We start from the raw sequence: 15,073 nt of genomic DNA on the forward strand, positions 1-15,073 counted from the left end.
ATATATACAATTACATAAAACAAACAAGGGCTTACAAAATAAAATTACTAAACCTGTGGTAGCAGAAATTGCCTCTGATCTTTATGGAGAGAAGCTCTCCTTTGAAAATGGTAAATAACTACAGCAAACTTTATTTTCCGGAATGACAATGATTAAAATTCTGAATCTGTATTTATTATATAACAGTCATTCCCACACACCTCCCCTAGGTGAGCTTATATGGGGGCTGGTCAATGGGATGTGGTTAGGTCCTATTAATTATGAGATCCACAATTTTCAGGATATCTGCCCACCTGGATGTCCCAGATGGGAGATATTAATGCCATATTTCCCATCATGATTTTAGCTTTCCATAGATTGGAAACATGGCCTATATATTGTTATCCATCTGTCAGCTGTTAATTTGGGACTGATGTGCAGGCCGCTCAGTGATGTAAGTAAATACAATATGTTCACCAATATGCCGAAAATAATGTTTTCCATGACTGTAGGACCTATGCTGGTCACAAAAAAACAAAATCCTAACAAGATTTCGGTACCAAAGTGTCTGATATAATTCCTTTGAAGACCAGAAGAGTTACCAACCTCTGGTATAAACTTCATGTCTGTTCTCCATGGGATACCCACTTCAGTTACCTGTTCACAGTGGGGGTATCCTTGCAGAATAGGGGTCATGTAGAGTGTTTTGCTCTAATTTTCTTTTCCAAACGCTGTTGTGATTTTATTTCGGGTAGCCATAGATGATAAGGAGACAATACTGGACATAGGGAGGTCAGAAAGAAATATATTGCACAGATGCTGATTAAAAGTGACTTTACCACACTTTTTTTTTTTAAACCAAATATTTTTTATTATGTAAAAGAAATACAATAAAATCCATTTAAATAACAAGGTGCATTACTGTTTTTTATTTTAAAGAAACATACCCACCCACCCCCCTCCTCCCTTGAAGACCAACTCCAACCATACAATACGCTTGGAAAGAAGAAAGTAAACATTACATACATATTTACTATTAGCATCATTTTATCACCACCCCTCAATTATTCCCATCCAGCCATGGCTGCCACAGCTTTTGAAAAAACCCCATCCTGTTCCTTTTATTATATATACTTTTTTCGAGCTGGACAATATGATTCGCTTGTGCAATAAACTCTCGTCTAGTAGGAGGTTCCTCCCTGATCCAATACCTTGCAATCACCTTTCTCGCAATGAACAATAATCTAGCAATTGCCATCTTGGCAGTTTCGTTGGTCAGGATTTCCTCCACATACCCAAGTACACAAACCACCGGATCCCTGGGAATCAAACACCCATAAATTACCCCTATCTGGTTCAGCACAACAACCCAGTATGCAAATAATCTGGAGCACAGCCACAACATGTGCAGTATCCCCGCCTGAGACTGGGAGCACCTAGGGCACCCAGAGTCATCTCTGAGCCCGGCTTTAAACAACATGTCAGGTGTCCTATAGGCCCTATTTATCACATATAGTTGCGACAGTCTCCCAGGTTCACTCATCGACAGCCTGGGTATGTATTCCAGTATAGACTCCCACCTATCGTCGTCTATTTGTCCCAGTTCATCCTCCCACTTCCCTCTGGCCTTAATAGGGTAATCCATTAGAAAGGTATGTAGTAAATCGCCATATACTTCGGATATTGCCCCTTTTGTTCCGTTGTTATTTAGTATGAAGTCCAACATTAGATCCTTCTGAATCACTATAGGCTCTCTCTTTTTTTGTGCCTGAAATGCGTGTTGAACCCGTCAATAGTGATACAACTTCAACCCTGGGAACTGAAATTCTTGCTGCAGTACCTCAAAAGATTTAAGATTCCCGTTATGAATCAACTGACCTATCAACCCAATGCCTTTTCCCTCCATTCTCCCATTCCTTCAATATGATTAAATTCTTGAAAAGAGGGGTTATCCCACATAGGCGAAAACTCAGTGAATTTCACTACCCCCCTTATACGTTTAATCGTCTGCCATACCTTATGAATTAAATTTATAGTGTAAAAACAAGTTCCCAATTTCTTAAATAGTCCTGCCTCTAGACCCTGACCCAAGGGCCACATGCCGATAACATGTACCACGCTACTATGTCCCTGACCTTTCTCAAGACTTTCCCCCCATCCTCTAAGATGCTGGCTCTGAGCAGATAAAAAGTATAACCAGGGATTAGGCAAGGCAAGTCCCCCTTCATCTTTAGGTCTCTGCAGTATCCCCGCACCAATTCCCCGAATAATGATCTTAGTTTACGAAATCTGGTCAGAGGGATCCATACCGGAGAGTTATGCAAAATATACAAAACCTGTGGCATCACAACCATCTTAAGGAGATTTACTCTACCCACCACCGACAGATGCAACTTATTCCAAGCTGAGATTTTGGCGCGTAATTTGTTTATTAAGGGCTCAAGATTAAGCTCCTCAAATCTAGTTAAGGGAAGAGAAACCTGGATCCCTAGATATTTAAATTGCGACACCACCCTTAATTTCGTACTCTGCTCCACCTCCCCCGTACAGTCCACTTCCCTATCCACCTGCATAACACTTGATTTGTCCCAATTGATAATCAATCCAGAAATTTGCCCAAATCCTTCAATTAATGAAATCACATTTCTTAACCCCTTAGTGACAGAGCCAATTTGGTACTTAATGACCGAGCCAATTTTTACAATTCTGACCAGTGTCACTTTAAGAGGTTATAACTCTGGAACGCTTTATCGGATCCCGCTGATTCTGAGATTGTTTTTTCGTGACATGTTGTACTTCAAGTTAGTGGTAACATTTCTTCGATATTACTTGCAATTATTTATGAAAAAAATGGAAATATGGCGAAAATTTTTAAAATTTTGCAATTTTCAAACTTTGTATTTTTATGCCCTTAAATCAGAGAGATATGTCACAAAAAATAGTTAATAAATAACATTTCTCACATGTCTACTTTACATCAGCACAATTTTGGAAACAATTTTTTTTTTGTTAGGGAGTTATAAGGGTTAAAAGTTGACCAGCAATTTCTCATTTTTACAACACCATGTTTTTTTTAGGGACCACATCACCTTTGAAGTGATTTTGAGGGGTCTATATGATAGAAAATAACCAAGTGTGACACCATTCTAAAAACTGCACCCCTCAAGCTGCTCAAAACCACATTCAAGAAGTTTATTAACCCTTTACGTACTTCACAGGAACTAAAACAATGTGGAAGAAAAAAATGAACATTTAACTTTTTTTTGCAAACATTTTACTTCAGAACCATTTTTTTTAATTTTCACAAGTGTAAAAACAGAAATTTAACCACAAATTTTGTTGTGCAATTTTTCCTGAGTACGCCGATACCCCATATGTGGAGGTAAACCACTGTTTGGGCGCACCGCAGAGCTTGGAAGTGAAGGAGCACCGTTTGACTGTTTCAATGCAGAATTGGCTGGAATTGAGATCGGACGCCATGTCGCGTTTGGAGAGCCCCTAATGTGCCTAAACAGTGGAAACCCCCCACAAGTGACACCATTTTGGAAACTAGACCCCCCAATGAACTTATCTAGATGTGTGGTGAGCACTTTGAACCCCCAAGTGCTTCACAAAAGTTTATAACGTAGAGCCGTGAAAATAAAAAATCGCATTTGTTTTCACAAAAATGATTTTTTCGCCCACAAATTCTTATTTTCACAAGGGTAACAGGAGAAATTAGACCACAAAAGTTGTTGTGCAATTTCTCCTGAGTACGTCGATACCCCATATATGGGGGTAAACCACTGTTTGGGCGCACCGCAGAGCTTGGAAGAGAAGGAGTGTTGTTTTACTTTTTCAATGTAGAATTGGCTGGAATTGAGATCGGACGCCATGTCACGTTTGGAGAGCCGCTGATGTGCCTAAACAGTAGAGACCCCCCACATATGACACCATTTTGGAAACTAGACCCCTTAAGGAACTTATCTAGATGTGTGGTGAGCACTTTAAACCCCCAGGCGCTTCACAGAAGTTTATAACGTAGAGCCGTGAAAATAAAAAAATAAAAAATCGCATTTTTTCTACAAAAATGATCTTTTTGCCTCCAAATTTTTATTTTACCAAGGGTAACAGGAGAAAGTGGACCCCAGAAGTTGTTGTACAATTTGTCTTGAGTACGCCGACACCCCATATGTGGGGGTAAACCACTGTTTGGGCGCATGGCTGAGCTCGGAAGCAAAGGAGCGCCATTTGACTTTTCAATGCAAAATTGACTGGAATTGAGATCGGACGCCATGTCGCGTTTGGAGAGCCCCTGATGTGCCTAACCAGTAGAAACCCCCCAAAAGTGACCCCATTTTGGAAACTAGACCCCCCATGGAACTTATCTAGATGTGTAGTGAGAACTTTGAATGCCCAAGTGCATCACAGAAGTTTATAATGCAGAGTCGTGAAAATAAAAAATATATATTTTTTAACAATAAAGATTTTTTAGCCCCCAAGTTTTTATTTTCACAAGGGTAACAAGAGAAATTGGACCCCAAAAGTTGTTGTCCAATTTGTCCTGAGTATGCTGGTACCCCATATGTGGGGGTAAACCACTGTTTGGGCGCACGGCAGAGCTCGGAAGGGAAGGAGCGCCATTTTGGAATGCAGACTTTGATAGAATTGTCTGCGGGCGTTATGTTGCGTTTGCAGACCCCTAATGTACCTAAACAGTAGAAACCCCCAACAAGTGACCCCATTTTGGAAAATAGACCCCCCAAGGAACTTATCTAGATATGTGGTGAGAACTTTGAATGCCCAAGTGCTTCACAGAAGTTTATAATGCAGAGTAGTGAAAATAAAAAATATTTTTTTTCCCACAAAAAAGATTTTTTTAGCCTCCAAATTTTTATTTTCACAAAGGTAACAAGAGAAATTGGATGCCAATATTTGTTCTCCAATTTGTCCTGAGTATTCTGGTACCCCATATGTGGGGGTAAACCACTGTTTTGGCACACGGCAGAGCTCGGAAGAGAAGGAGCGCCATTTTGGAATTCAGACTTTGATAGAATTGTCTGTGGGTGTTATGTTGCGTTTGCAAAGCCCCTGATGTACCTAAACAGTAGAAACCCCCACAAGTGACCAAATGTTGGAAACTAGACCCCCTAAGGAACTTATCTAGATATGTGGTGAGAACTTTGAAAGCTCAAGTGCTTCACAGAAGTTTATAATGCAGAGTAGTGAAAATAAAAAAATATTTTTTTTTCCAACAAAAAAGATTTTTAGCCCCCAAGTTTTTATTTTCACAAGGGTAACAGGAGAAATTGGACCCCAAAAGTTGTTGTCCAATTTATCCCAAGTACGCTGATGCCCCATATGTGGGGGTAAACCACTGTTTGGGCGCACGGCAGAGCTCAGAAGGGAGGGAGTACCATTTGACTTTTTTAGCGCAAAATTGGCTGTCGTGTTTGGAGACCCCCTGATGTACCTAAACAGTGGAAACCCCCAAATTATAACTCCAACCCTAACTCCAACACACCCCTAACCCTAATCTCAACCCGATCCATAATCCTAATCACAACCCTAACAATAATCACAACCATAACCCCAAAACAGCCCTAATCTCAACCCTAACCATAACCCTAATCAAAACCCTAAATCCAACACACCCCTAACCCTAATCCCAACCCTAACCCTAATCCCAACCCTAATCCCAAACGTAACACTAATCCCAACCCTAATCCAATCCCTAACCCTAATCCCAACTCTAACCCTAACTTTAGCCCCAACCCTAACCTTAGCCCCAACCCTAACCATAACTTTAGCCCCCGTCGTCACAAAAAAAGTTCAATGTAACCTTTTTTTTGTACGTCGCGTCCGCCATTTCCGCGCATGCGTGGCCGTAACTCTGCCCCCTCCTCCCCAGGACATAGACTGGGCAGCGGATGCGTTGAAAAACTGCATCCGCTGCCCACGTTGTGCACAATTTTCACAACGTGCGTCGGTACGTCGGGCCGACGCATTGCGACCGCCCCGTACCGACGCAAGTGTGAAAGAAGCCTAAGGCTACTTTCACACTAGCGTCGTACTCGGCCCATCGCAGTGTGTCGGGCCGACGTACCGACGCTAGCGTTGTAAGCGCCGCACAACGGGTGCAGCGGATGCTGTTTTTTCAACGCATCCGCTGCCCCATTGTGAGGTGCGGGGAGGCGGGGGCGGAGTTCCGGCCACGCATGCGCGGTCGGAAATGGCGGACACGTCGCACAAAAAAGTTACATGTAGTTTTTTTTGTGTCGACGATCCGCCAAAGCACGACGCATCCGTCGCACGACAGATGCGACATGTGGCAATCCGTCGCAATGCGTCGCTAATGCAAGCCAATGGAGAAAAAACGCATCCTGCAAGCACTTTTGCAGGATGCGTTTTTTCTCCAACGACGCATTGCGACGGAAGCCAAAAAACGCTAGTGTGAAAGTAGCCTAACCCTAACCCTAAATTTAGCCCCAACCCTAACCCTAACTCTAACCCTAACCCTAACTCTAACCCTAACCCTAATTTTAGCCCCAACTCGTCTTCTCCTGCCGGCCGGCAGATGGCAGCAGATGGCGGGCGCACTGCGCATGCGCCCGCCATGATGAAAAAGCCAGCTGGCAGGAGAAGACAGAAGAGGACCCAGGGACACCGGGTGAGTATGTTAGGGTCCCCGAATCCCCCTATCTCTCTGTCCTCTGATGTGCGATCACATCAGAGGACAGAGAAATAACTGATCGCTTTTTTTTTTTTTTTTTTTGCGGTCGCCGGTAAACTGTTAATTACCGGCGATCGCAAAGCAGGGGTCGGTGCAAACCGACCCCGATCATGTTCTTTGGGGTCTCGGCTACCCCCGGCAGCCGAGACCCCAAAGATCTTCCGGGTGCCGGCCGGCGGGCGTACTGCGCGTGCGCCCGCCATTTTTTCCCGGAAACAAGATGGCGGCGCCCATCGGGAGCCACGAGGAGCACCGGGGGAGGTAGGTAAGTATCGGGGGGCTATTGGGGGCCATCGGGGACCACATTTCTCTGTCCTCCGATGTGCGATCACATCGGAGGACAGAGAAATTAAACGGCAAATCGCGTTTTTTTTTTTTTTTGTTGCGACCGCCGGTAAACGGTTAATTACCGGCGATCGCAACTCGGGGGTCGATAAAAACCCCCCGAATCATGTTCTCTGGGGTCTCGGCTACCCTCGGCAACCGAGACCCCAGAGAAAATCCGACTCTGGGGGGCGCTATTCACTTTTTCCACAGCGCCGTTAATTAACGGCGCTGTGGTTTAAGTACCCTTAGCGGCCGCCGTTAAAAGGCGTATCGGCGGTCGTTAAGGGGTTAAAGGCTCCCCAGGACCCTCAAGAAAAAGCTAAATATCATCGGCATACAGAGCAATTTTCTCCTCCATTTTCCCATACACGAACCCCTTTACTAACTGAGACCCTCTGATAGCCGCTGCCAGAGGCTCCACCGCCAGAGCAAACAGCAACGGGGACAACAGACACCCCTGGACACCCCTGCCGCGTACCTCGAAACAGTTGAAAGCTTTCCGACAGTGCATTGTTCACCCTAAGTTTAGCCACTGGAGAGGAGTATAGGAGTCTCACCCATGACACAAAAACTGGCCCAAACCCAAAGCGGCCCAGAACCGACCATAGGTATTGCCATTCTATACTATCGAAGGCTTTATGTGCATCGAGGGAAACTACCACCCTCCTATCAGCATTCTCCGCCGGTATCTGCATATTGAGGAATAACCTTCTCAAGTTAATGGCAGTGGACTTATTAGGCATAAAACCGGATTGGTCCGAATGAACCACCTTTTCTATTACCCGAGTCAGTCTGTTCGCCAAGGCCTTTGCCAAAATCTTAACATCTGTTGTCAGGAGTGATATCGGTTTATATGACTCCGGCAACCGTGGGTTTTTATCGGGTTTAGGAATGACCACAATAGTGGCCTCCCTCATGGACGCAGGCAATATTCCCCACTCCAGTGACTCCTCGAATACCCCCAGCAATCTGGTCAACAACTCTTCAGAAAGGACATCATAGATCTCAACAGGAACGCCGTCAGCCCTCGGAGCCTTCCCCCCCGCCATTGACCTCAAGGCACCCTCCAACTCTTCCACCGTAAGCGGCCTATCTAACGAATCTCTATCCTCAGCTTCCAGCCTAGGTAAATTTACCTCCTCAAAAAACCTGTCAATTTCACCTTCCATCTGTCCCGTGTGTGATGCATACAATTTACTATAAAATCCCTTAAAACCTCCCAGAATTTGGGCCCCCTGTGTTACAATGCTACCATTTTCTAATTCCAGAGCATATACGTGTGTAGAGTCCCTCTGAGCAGACGTCACCACTGATAGCAGGTGGCCCACCTTCTCCCCTTCCGCATAAAAGGCCTCTCTTTGGAAAGCTCTCACCCTCTCCGCCTTGCGTAGGTATAATTTGTTAACCTCCTCCTGAGCCATCTTCATACGGTTCATGGTGTCCTGAGAACGTAAATTACTCAATGCTGCCTCCGCTTCCTTCAATTCCTCCAATATGGCTTTGTCAGACTTCCTTGTTTGTGTTTTATGCCTAGATATCCCTTTAGATAATATTCCCCTCAAATAAGCTTTCATGGTATCCCAAACCACATGTTTCGCTGCACTTCCATCATTAAATTTAAAAAATTCCCCTATCTCTTCCCCAATCTTTCCCATGTCAAGAATTTGTAACCAGAAGGGGTTAATCTTCCAACCCAATTTAGCCATTTCCCCAGGGCTTTCAATTTGCAGTGTTACTACCAATGGACTATGATCCGACACTACTCTAGGCATATAGACTACCTCCTGTACCAATCTATCCATTCCTTCATTACCTAGAGCCATATCAATACGGGATAGAGAGCCATATGTCGCCGAATAACAGGAGAAACAGTATGTATCCTTATTACGAACTCTCCATAAGTCCCTCCATACCACCTCTTTCAAATAGCTACCAAACGCTGTTAAGTTCCCCTCCTTCCTCAACATAGCCTGTTGCCCCCTATCCCAGTGATCATCAATAATATTATTCATATCCCCAATTATGAGTAATGGAACTCCTCCCCACCTACCAGTTATTTAGGATTTCCTGTAGTTTTTTCCCTGAGTACGGTGGAGGAATATACACCGACACGACACACAACAGCCTAGCATATATCTTACACACAAGGAATACATATTGTCCATCACTATCTATTACCACCTCTACCTCCTCGAACGGTACACTTGTATGCACAAGTATTGACACTCCTCTAGCATAGGCCGAGAATGTCGCATGATATGCCTTTCTCACCCATCTTTTCTGCAATAAACCCGTTTTTTCTTTAACTAAATGAGTCTCTTGAAGGCATATCAGCGAGGGTCTCTGCTTCAAAATATATTGCAAGATAGCTTTACGTTTGGTATCATTCGATAGACCCCTAATGTTCCAGCTCAAAATTTTAACTTTATCTCCCATCATTTTGCATAGTGGTGAAACTTCTCAACTTCCTTCCGTTGGTCTCCCTTACCCCCCTAACCTGAGCCCCCTTACCCAAAACTCCCCCCCAAGCCCTCATTATTACTAACATAACTCTTCCTTTACCCTTCCCTTCTCTCTACCCTTCCCTTCCCTCAATAACTTCCTCCCCCAAAACTGTATACCAATCAACTTATAGTCTCCTACTCCCTCTCTGTATGAGAAAGGGGAACGCGCTGTCGCAATCCCAGCAGTGGCTCAAAAGCCGACACCAACCCCCAATAGGTTTAACACTCTCCTATGGTCGTTCCTCTCCCCGCCCTTTAGAAACAGAATATAGAAACAGTTGCGCCGCCGAACACAACTTTAACACACATGAACCACATATCAGATTCCTCTAATAATATATCAGAATCAACCAACAACTCAATTTTCCTCCCCTCCCAAAACTGTCACAATAGCCAGAAGTTCACGTCCGATCCTCCTCAGCGGGTCTTTTCTGCTCCAATACGTTTTGCATTCAAATCCAGCCAATGAGACACCTCCTCAGGATTTTGAAAAAAGTGAACCTTTTCCATGGCCACCACCCGTAGTTTAGCCGGATACATCATTGAATAAACCAGACCCAGTTCACGTAATCGCCTTTTAGCCTCTCCGAACTTCATCCTGAGCTTCTGTACAACTGTGGAATAATCAGGGTATATAGATATTCGGTTGCCGTCAATAGTTAATTCCTCCATATTCCTGGCTCTTCTTAGCAGAATATCCCGGTCTCTGTAATTTAGGATTTTGGCAAGAAAGGTCCGTGGGGCGGAGCCAGGGGGCAGAGGTCTGGTTGGCACCCGGTGAGCTCTTTCTAACGCAAATAATTTAGTGAGACTGTCCCCTCCAACCTTAGTTTTCAGCCATGTCTCGATAAAGTCCGTGGGGTTGTTTCCTTCTGCCTTTTCAGGCACACCAATAATTCTCAAATTGTTCCTGCGCGAGCGATTCTCCAAATCATCAGTTTTAAGCTCCAACTCCGCAATGCGCTGGACATATTTTTTCTCTCTTTTTGCCAGTTCAGCAATCTGATCTTCTGCACCTCCCACACGTTCCTCCAACATTTCAACTCTCCCCTCCATCTTGTGCATAGCCGAGCGAAAAGAGGCAACCTCCCCCTTCAGGTCATCCACCTGGACAGTTAGAGTTGTCAAAGCAGTCTTGCAGAATAATACTGCAGAAAATATATCCTTCAGGGTTGGCTCCCCAGCCTCATCATTGCTCACAGATCCCATTTGTGCAGCATATTCCTGGGTCGGCTCAGCTACCACCTTCAAAGAATCAGACCTCATAGCTGGTACTGTAATAGTTGTTTTGGGGGAACCGCTCATTATCCCCTCTGCCTGTGCCCCAGACCCCACATCCATCCACACCCCAGAGTCTCTCTCATCTCCTGTTACCTCTCCACCGGCTCTCTGCACCAGCCGTTCTGAGTTTTCTGTCCTGGCAAACTGTTCCAGCCGGGCGATCACTTCAAGCCTCCTCTGATAGGCAGCGTCTGCCTTTGCCGCCTCTTCTGCAGCGCTGTCGGCGCCATCTTGGGAGCGTGTGCTGCCCGCCATCCCGAGCTCTTTCTGCCGTTTGCGCGTCATCCCGCTGTTTTCTCACAGTGCGGCTGGCTCCCTCCGCTCCCCGGACACCCCGGAGCTCCTTCCCTGGTACTTGGCGTTCGGCGGCGCCTCTAATATTACCGGTTCACCGTTCGGGCATCAGGAGAGGTCCGGCACACGTCCTCTCACATCTCCTGCTAGGCAACGCCCCCGACTTTACCACACTTTAATGTTATAGAATATAGGATATACAATTAACACCAGCTCATTAAACAACTGCACATAATCTGACTGGTTTCGCCAGTCTATACTGACAGACATTCTTACCTGATTTTTAAACCTTACAATAAATTAAAGGTAGGTAATTATGTATATTAAAAAAATATTTTTAGTTTAGAAAACAATGTACAGCAATCTCGATGATTACACCATCAAGGGTTAATGTATTTAGCTTGTAAATAAACTCTGTCTTCTTTTGCGATAGCCTTCTTAGGTATACTACCAAGTCTCTAATCTTCTTTTACATTGCTAATCGCCATTGCCATCATACCATCTGGATTGCAAAAGTGGACTTCTTTCTAAAGTGATAACAAGCTGTGGGTCATCAGATCTTTCTCAATGTTCCTGATGTATTAATTTATGCTCAAGTTAAATTTTCTTCCTGTTTTCTTTCTGTTCGACCAAGGTATTGATAACTGCACTACAGAATAAGATTGGAGAGGAGGTGAATAATTAGTAAATTATCACAAAAGACGACTGAAGTAATATTGGGTGTTAAATAGATAAAAAACCCTCATGTATTATCATAATCACTATGTTTAATTGTACATTGTTTCATTTTTAGCTACTTTTCCATATATTTTCTTTTTTATTTCTTGCTGCATATAACTACTCTATTAATCTTGACCTGGATATAATTACTGAAATTGTAAGGATTAAATACCAGGTGTGGTGTCTTTGGACCCTTGAGAAAGCCCAGTGAGTCGAAACATGTCAGGTTATGTGCAACTGTACCTTTATTTGATTAACTGTCTTTAATTATACATCCTGTAAGTAAAACATTAAAGTGTGAGAAAGTAACTTTTATTAAGGATTTAAGCAGTACATTTCTTTCTGTCCTCCCTATGGCCAGTATCGTCTCCCTATCATTTACATATGGATATCCAAATAAATGCAGCAGTGTTTGGAGAATAATTTTTGGATTTGTAACTAAGAACTCGCCTCTTCTGAAATTAAATGGCTTCCGTATGAGTAGTTTGGAGACAAACGCGCATCCACCCTATGGTACCATTCTGAATTAGGAGGAGAGGAAGCATCACTTACAGTCCTGAACAACAAGAAAAGGCACTCGGCTGAAGCCAAAGAACTGCTTTAGACAAGAAGTGGTGAGAAAATTTGGAAAGAGAAATTACTGTACATAAAAAAAATTCAGACTTCTTATTGCTGTACTGTATAGACTACAACAACCTGGATTGATTGATATAGTTGCCAACACTAACTCTAAAGGCCCCGTCTCACTAAGCGATTTACCAACGATCACGACCAGCGATACGACCTGGCCGTGATCGTTGGTAAGTCGCTGTGTGGTCGCTGGGGAGCTGTCACACAGACCGCTCTCTCCAGCGACCAACGATCAGGGGAACGACTTCGGCATCGTTGAAACTGTCTTCAACGATGCCGAAGTCCCCCTGCAGCACCCGGTAACCAGGGTAAACATCGGGTTACTAAGCGCAGGGCCGCGCTTAGTAACCCGATGTTTACCCTGGTTACCAAAAAAACCAAACAGTACATACTCGCCTTTCGGTGTCCAGGTCCCTTGCCGTCTGCTTCCTGCTCTGACTGAGCCGCCGTACAGCGAGAGCAGAGCGCAGCGGTGACGTCACTGCTGTGCTCTCACTTCTCACTGTACGGCCGGGAGTCAGTGAGAGCAGGAAGCTGACGGCAAGGGACCTGACGGACATCAGAAGGCGAGTATGTACTGTTTGTTTTTTTTTACATTTACGCTGGTAACCAGGGTAAACATCGGGTTACTAAGCGCGGCCCTGCGCTTAGTAACCCGATGTTTACCCTGGTTACCAGTGAAGACATCGCTGGATCGGTGTCACACACACCGATTCAGCAATGTCAGCGGGGCCTCAACGACCAAAAAAAGGTCCAGGCCATTCCGACACGACCAGCGATCTCGCAGCAGGGGCCTGATCGCTGGTACGTGTCACACATAGCGAGATCGCTACTGAGGTCGCTGTTGCGTCACAAAACTAGTGACTCAGCAGCGATCTCGCTAGCGATCTCGCTATGTGAGACGGGGGCTTAAGCCTACTATTGTATGGTTCTTTGTCTTTCACTGCAGTTTTGGAGGTAGTGGGGGCTTGTTTGCGATTCCTCACCTCAGCTCTCTCTTTATGTGAAGGCTCAGTGGGAAGTTCTTAAGCAGTCGAATCCGCTGTGCTCCTGATGTTTTCCGCAGTTCTGACACCAGCAATCTTTGATGTTCTGGTAAAAAGATTTTGAAGGTCATAGGATTGGGCAGCATAGTGGTTCAGTGGTCAGCACTGTTGCTTTTACAGCGCTGAGGTCCTAGGTTCAAATGCCACCAAGGACAACATGTACAAGGAGTTTTTATGTTCTCCCTGTGTTTGCGTGGGTTTACTCTGGGTACTCCGGTTTCCTCCAACTCTCCAAAGATATAGTGAGAGGGACTTTAGATTGTGAGCCCCAATGGGGACACTGCCGATAATATGTGTAATACAATTCGCTATATAAGCAAGTGTGGCGGCTCTTGCTTTCCTGGGGCTCACATGAGGTTGTTACATCACACGTGCCCTGCACCCAAGGAGTGCCAGCTCACTCTCCCCACCCACCTATTGAACATCAACAAGAAGCCGCGGCTACTCTCCGATTTCCTCTTGATGTTCTACACTGTGTTCCAAATTATTATGCACAAAGAGTTTAGGAGTGATAAGGTTAGAATTTTTTTGTTTGTCATTTAAACTCATTGATGGTGATGTGTGCCAGGGCTCTTTATATCACTGAAAGCAATTGCAGATACCTGTGCAAATTAGTTTGGCAGGTGTGTCCAAATAAAGGCAAGACTACTTAAGAAGGCTGTTCCACATTATTAAGCAGCCTACATTTTTTGCCAAAATGGGAAAGAAAAAGGATGTGTCGGCTGCTGAGAAGCAACAAATTGTGGAGTATTTAGGTCAAGGCATGACTACAATCAACATTGCCAAGACACTTCATCGTGATCATCGCACAATCAAGAAGTACGTAGCTGATTCCCAGCACACACGTGTGCGTGCTGATAAGGAAAAATTGAGGACTCTTTCCAACAGGCAATTGCGTAAGGTTAAAAGAGCAGCTGCAAAAATGCCTTGTCATAGCAGCAGACAAGTTTTTGAAGCTGCTGGTGCCTCCAACCTCCCCAGAACAACAAGATGCAGGGTCCTTCAGAGGTTTGCAGCTGTGCGTAAGCCATCCTGTCGACCACCTCTATCCACTGCACACAAGCAAAAACGTCTCCAGTGGGCTAAACGATACATGAAGACTGACTTCCAAACTGTTTTGTTCACCGATGAGTGTCGTGCAACGCTCGATGGTCCAGAGGATGGCTGGTTGATGGACACCCCATGAAAACACGGCTAAGGCGCCAACAAGGAGGAGGTGGAGTAATGTTTTGGGCTGGAATCATGGAGAGAGAGATTGTCGGCCCCTTTATGATCCCTGAAGGGGTAAAGATGAACTCCATAATCTATGTGGAGTTTCTAAAACAACACTTCCTGCTATGGTTCAAGAGGAAGAACCGTGCTTTCCGCAGCAAGATCATTTTCATGCATGATAATGCACCGTCTCATGCTGCAAAAAACACATCTGCATCTCTGGCTGCTATGGGCATAAAAGAGGACAAACTTATGGTGTGGCCACCATCTCCCCCTGACCTCAACCCCATTGAGAACCTCTGGAGCATCATCAAAAGGAGTGTCTATGATGGCGGGAGGCAGTTCACATCTAAGCAACAGCTCTGGGA

The 15,073-nt window shown here is 44.8% G+C and overlaps 1 protein-coding gene across 2 annotated transcripts in view; it reads right to left on the reverse strand.

Moving 5' to 3' along the window:
* Positions 1-15,073, reverse strand: part of TMC6 (transmembrane channel like 6) — a 165,526-nt gene that overhangs the window by 46,061 nt on the left and 104,392 nt on the right. For both annotated transcript variants that reach the window (XM_077251349.1, XM_077251348.1), the window contains one exon: positions 13,434-13,539. In XM_077251349.1, coding sequence (XP_077107464.1) covers positions 13,434-13,539 — 106 coding nt within the window. The remainder of the gene's footprint in view (positions 1-13,433; positions 13,540-15,073) is intronic.

Source organism: Ranitomeya variabilis, chromosome 4, assembly GCF_051348905.1.
Source record: "Ranitomeya variabilis isolate aRanVar5 chromosome 4, aRanVar5.hap1, whole genome shotgun sequence".
In the NCBI taxonomy this organism is placed as follows: Eukaryota; Metazoa; Chordata; class Amphibia; order Anura; family Dendrobatidae; genus Ranitomeya; species Ranitomeya variabilis.